The following is a 6000-nucleotide window of genomic DNA, read 5'->3' as shown; positions in this document are numbered from 1 at the left end:
AATGTCTGTTGTTGTTGACTCAGGTGACGGGCAGGTGGGTGTCTGATGGTCTTAGTTTAAGCAAATATGTAAGATAAGATAAGATTAGATTTCGTTCGGATTTTTAACCCCGGAGGGTTAGCCACCCAGGATAACCCAAGAAAGTCAGTGCGTCATCGAGGACTGTAACTTATTTCCATTGGGGTCCTTAATCTTGTCCCCCAGGATGCGACCCACACCAGTCGACTAACACCCAGGTACCTATTTGCTGCTAGGTGAACAGGACAACAGGTGTAAGGAAACGTGTCGAAATGTTTCCACCCGCCGGGAATCGAACCCGGGCCCTCCGTGTGTGAAGCGGGAGCTTTAGCCACAAATACAGTTACATAGATTATCATACATAGCAGCATATGTGTAGAGAACCTGGGATAACCCAAAAAAGTCAGAGGTCCATCCACCCTAAGAAGGAACTTGTTATTTTAGTTCCTCCTTCCAGAGGAAACTTTATTTCTTGCATAGTTCCTGCCCAAATTTGGGCTACCGGAAAACAGGTCTCCCCATTGGAAATAATGATAAACGATAAAGTTTATTTCCAGCAAGTATGGTTTACACGTGTTTCAGAGAAAGATGAAATTCTTGACATAATTTGTAATAAAACCCTGGTTATGTAGACTACTTTGGGCAACCTTACAACAGTCTTAAGTTTCCCCTAAGTTCTCTGCATAAAGAATCTAAATTTAAATCTTTAACTTATAACTAATACTGTCACTTTTTGCAAGCAATTTGTTGGAAGTTTTAGTAAAACAAATCCGGGAACGAGAGTTTGAACCCATTAGGACTTGCTGTCTATGTTCATCTATCAGTAAAATAGGCACCTGGGTGTTAGTTGACTGGTGTGGGTCGCATCCTGGGACAAAATTAATCTAATTTTCCCGAAATGCTCTGCATAACGATGAGGCCTGGCCTCAGACCGGGCTGCAGGGGGCGTTGACCCCCGAAATCCTCTCCAGGTAAACTCCGGGTAATAACAAGGGGCTTTCTATATAGTAGTATGTCACTGATATCAGCTATGGTCTGTATACCTTGTACATGTACTTGTAGAAATATAACCTCAAAACTCACAGACCAGTGCATTAACCACTGGACCAGGTGGCTCTAAATAACATTCATCCAACTAGGTATATTTCTGTACTCCAGAGAGAGGACTCACTGCCATGGGTTCAGTACCCACAACGTTCTACGAGTTGGTTACTGTCGTGCTATTACAGTTCTTTTAAGAAAAGTAATTTGCCCTAACGTTTGTGGAGGTTATTACAGATGTTGGAAAAACTGAAATATTGATCCAAATTTCGGATTACTACCCAGGAAGTACAATAAATAGCAATCGCTACATTTTCCCAGTGAAAACAGGGCCCCCTGACAAAAAAAGTGTCAGGGGCCCAAGACTGTTCAGCTGCCTCCCAGCATACATTATACACCTGGCTGTCTTCAAGACCCACTTACATACTTACTTACCTAGGTAATCTATACATATGTACTATGTATGATAATTTCTGTAATTCTATTTATGTCTACTTGTACCTAAATAAACTTACAGTTGGTAGCGCACTTAGCTCACACACTGAGGTCTGTGGTTCGATTCCCGTACCGGGAATCGAACCACAGACACCTGCTGTCCATGTTCATCTAGCAGTAAGTATGTACCTGGGTGTTAGTGGACTGGTGTGGGTGGCATCCTGGGGGACAAAATTGAGGACCACAATGGAAATAAGTTAGGCAGTCCTGGATGACGCACTGACTTTCTGGGTTATCCTGGGTGGCTAACCCTCAGGGGTTAAAAATCCGAACGAAATCTTATCTTATCTTAAATAAATTGATAAGGCCTCTTAAATAGATGAGCATTGAGGTGCCTTAACAACCGTGACAACACCAGCTGATCGTCCTGTCACAGCCAGGAAGGACTCTTGGGATTGCAGACAGCTGTTAAGACGGCTAAACCAGCTGTTAGGAAGGATAAACCAGCTGTCAAGGAAGCCAAACCAGCTGTCAAGATTGCTGACAAGGCATTTATCGGGCAGGTCTGGCCATTATTCACTAGTGTGTAACTGAATTTCAAGCTCTTGGTCGTTCAAATGAGCCCCAGGGCCGTGTGACCCTTAAGGGTTTAGCGCTTAGTTATGGTTATAATAATAATATGGGGTCGTTAGTCCTTCCCCTTTTTCTTCAGAGCCAGTCAGTGGCTCTTGATCCAAGGCATTGGATCAAAAGCCATTTTATCAAACGTCATTATTCCCCATTGCCCAGGTGCTGTGTGACCCTCCCTTTGGGCTTAGCGCTTCCCCATGACTCATAATGACATATTGTATAAGTTACACAAAAGGCAGTTGTATACATTATACAATGTCATTGTATTAGACATAGTGTAAGTTTGACTTTCTTTTTTTCCATTTTATTTGTCGCTATATTTTGTGTGTAAGATAGAATACGTAGATTCAAAATATGTGGAAATTAATAATGTCCACAATTGCAAATAAAATTGAAAAACTAGGTTGCATTTTCCGAGGCTCGGTGTTCCATTGTTATATTCCTAATGCAGCACTCTTTGACCCTTGTGGGTTTAGTGCTTAGTTTTGATTGTAATAATAATAATAATAATATAGTCATAATGTATCTATGCAACTTCAAGACCGTTGTGAAAGTTGATGCCGTTCTTTGTAAAATATTTGTAGATTTCCCAAATATAGCTTATTTTTTTACTTTATTTGGCTTTCCAAGGTTAAATTTGCATACGTAAATATGATGTATGGAAATAAGTCACTTTTTTTTGGGTTATCCTGGTGGGTAATTTACACTATGTATGTGAACAGTATTTAGATAAGGCTAAAGAGGTCTTTGTGGCATTTATGGATTTGGAAAAGGCGTATGACAGGGTGGATAGGGGGGCAATGTGGCAGATGTTGCAGGTGTATGGTGTAGGAGGTAGGTTACTGAAAGCAGTGAAGAGTTTTTACGAGGATAGTGAGGCTCAAGTTAGAGTATGTAGGAAAGAGGGAAATTATTTCCCAGTAAAAGTAGGCCTTAGACAAGGATGTGTGATGTCACCGTGGTTGTTTAATATATTTATAGATGGGGTTGTAAGAGAAGTAAATGCGAGGGTCTTGGCAAGAGGCGTGGAGTTAAAAGATAAAGAATCACACACAAAGTGGGAGTTGTCACAGCTGCTCTTTGCTGATGGCACTGTGCTCTTGGGAGATTCTGAAGAGAAGTTGCAGAGATTGGTGGATGAATTTGGTAGGGTGTGCAAAAGAAGAAAATTAAAGGTGAATACAGGAAAGAGTAAGGTTATGAGGATAACAAAAAGATTAGGTGATGAAAGATTGAATATCAGATTGGAGGGAGAGAGTATGGAGGAGGTGAACGTATTCAGATATTTGGGAGTGGACGTGTCAGCGGATGGGTCTATGAAAGATGAGGTGAATCATAGAATTGATGAGGGAAAAAGAGTGAGTGGTGCACTTAGGAGTCTGTGGAGACAAAGAACTTTGTCCTTGGAGGCAAAGAGGGGAATGTATGAGAGTATAGTTTTACCAACGCTCTTATATGGGTGTGAAGCGTGGGTGATGAATGTTGCAGCGAGGAGAAGGCTGGAGGCAGTGGAGATGTCATGTCTGAGGGCAATGTGTGGTGTGAATATAATGCAGAGAATTCGTAGTTTGGAAGTTAGGAGGAGGTGCGGGATTACCAAAACTGTTGTCCAGAGGGCTGAGGAAGGGTTGTTGAGGTGGTTCGGACATGTAGAGAGAATGGAGCGAAACAGAATGACTTCAAGAGTGTATCAGTCTGTAGTGGAAGGAAGGCGGGGTAGGGGTCGGCCTAGAAAAGGTTGGAGAGAGGGGGTAAAGGAGGTTTTGTGTGCGAGGGGCTTGGACTTCCAGCAGGCATGCATGAGCGTGTTTGATAGGAGTGAATGGAGACAAATGGTTTTTAATACTTGACGTGCTGTTGGAGTGTGAGCAAAGTAACATTTATGAAGGGATTCAGGGAAACCGGCAGGCCGGACTTGAGTCCTGGAGATGGGAAGTACAGTGCCTGCACTCTGAAGGAGGGGTGTTAATGTTGCAGTTTAAAAACTGTAGTGTAAAGCACCCTTCTGGCAAGACAGTGATGGAGTGAATGATGGTGAAAGTTTTTCTTTTTCGGGCCACCCTGCCTTGGTGGGAATCGGCCAGTGTGATAAAAAAAAAAAAAAAAAAAGTATGATAATTGTATTTGTGTGTTCCTGTGTCTAAATAAAATTACTTACGTTTGTATTTCTACATCACCTATGCACTTTCAAAGCAGTTTTAAAACTGTAGGTAGGTATCTTTACTTCTGAAACATTTTACTTGCACAATAGACTTCAGCTGAATTCAGTTGAATACAATAGACTTCAGTTGACTACAGAGGTGATGAAATATGTAGACAGCAGAAGCAGGGGTGAGGTAAAGATATGATCAGCCCATTTCCATTTGAAATAAAAATAGTTAACTACTGCACATATCTTATTTATCTATTTAAAAGTAATGGAAATGAGTCACTTTGTCTTTTTTTTTTTTTGGGGGGGGGTTATCCTAGGTAATTTACAATATGTATGGTGATTGTACTTACGTGTATTTGTACCTAAATAAACCTACTTGTATTTATTTTCACCAGGGATTAGGTCCCTCAAGTCTCCCTGACAGGTGGTGTCAGGGAGGCCAGATGATGCTATCAAACTGCATTGGCTGGTTTGGTTGAAAGCCAAATGCTAAACTAATCACTAATTTATAGCTCAAAAATAACAAATAGGGCACTGTAAAAAAACTGCTGCATGTGCTTTATTGCACATCTCAAAAATATTTTAAAGAATTCAATTTTATTTATACAGTCCTCATTTCTACTATATTTTTTTCCTTATTGCAGCCTTATTTAAAAAAGAATTCTACAGTGCATTTTATTTTAAATACAGGAAGTCTTCAAGTAACGAACACACTGGGGGTCTTTTATACTGTGTATAATCATAATATAATAATAATGTACACAATAACGATATTATACACAATACGGAAGATTCTCAACGTGTTTGTAAGTCGAGGACTTACTGTACGTGTGCCTTATCTTTGCAGGGTTGGATGTGGGCTGCTGGTGTTGCAGGATTGCTAGTTACCTTGTTTGTGAGTGCAGCATGGGGCTGGGGCAGAGAAGGAGGGAGCTTAGGGGTGGTACTCCCCTTTTCTCTGATTATTGGAGGCATTTCAGCCATGGTTCTTGGGGCCACCCTCACTGTTGCAGCGTATGTGATGCTGTCGGCTAAACACCAGGTTACAGTCCGTGTTCCTCCGGAGATATCTGCCCTTCATGCACTTATTTCGGTTAGTTGGATTTTCTGCTTTCTTGTGCGGTTTATTTGTATATTGTTCCAGTCATGGTATTGTGCTCTTTGTTCTTTAACTTTCTAAGCATTACAAATTAAATTAATTTATAGTGCATTTTTTTTTTAAATTGAATTATAATGAAATATCACATATTATAAATGCTTTTCATGTGCAACGTAAATTCGAATGCACTTTTTCAACTGCATTTATAACAAGGCACACTGTATAGAGGAGTTTATAAGAGAGTGGACTGTATTACATTACTTAACCCTTTGAGGGTTTCGGACGTACTAGTACGGCTTATGACCCAGGGTTTTTGACGTACTAGTACGCCTAAATTCTAGCGCCCTCAAATCTAGTGGGAGAAAGCTGGTAGGCCTTCATATGAAAGAATGGGTCTATGTGGTCAGTGTGCACAGTCTAAAAAAAATCCTGCAGCACACAGTGCATAATGAGAAAAAAAAAACTTTGACCATTTTTTTGGAATAAAACAGCGACTTTGCACTGTATTTTCGTATGATATTTATTGTTGTATTCTAGTTTTCTTGGTCTCATTTTATAGAATGGAAGACATATTACAGAAATTGAGATGATTTTGACTGGTTTTACAATGAAAGATACCTTGAAA

General features: G+C 40.4%; 1 protein-coding gene across 2 annotated transcripts in view; it reads left to right on the top strand.

Annotated features, from left to right (window-relative positions):
• The first annotated feature begins 1879 nt into the window (after nucleotides 1–1879).
• LOC128687645 (sorting nexin-25) overlaps nucleotides 1880–6000 on the top strand; it is an 81282-nt gene continuing 77161 nt past the window's right edge. The window contains exons 1-2 of one of the 2 annotated variants that reach the window (XM_070083944.1): nucleotides 1880–2057; nucleotides 5124–5369. In XM_070083944.1, the coding sequence (XP_069940045.1) occupies nucleotides 5130–5369 (240 nt within the window). In that variant the 5' untranslated portion in view covers nucleotides 1880–2057; nucleotides 5124–5129. The remainder of the gene's footprint in view (nucleotides 2058–5123; nucleotides 5370–6000) is intronic. The other variant, XM_070083945.1, reaches the window with a different exon arrangement.

The sequence above is a fragment of the Cherax quadricarinatus genome, chromosome 11, assembly GCF_038502225.1.
Source record: "Cherax quadricarinatus isolate ZL_2023a chromosome 11, ASM3850222v1, whole genome shotgun sequence".
NCBI lineage: Eukaryota > Metazoa > Arthropoda > Malacostraca > Decapoda > Parastacidae > Cherax > Cherax quadricarinatus.
The sequence above is the reverse complement of the archived record's forward strand: the minus strand, read 5'-3'. Positions and strand labels throughout refer to the sequence as shown.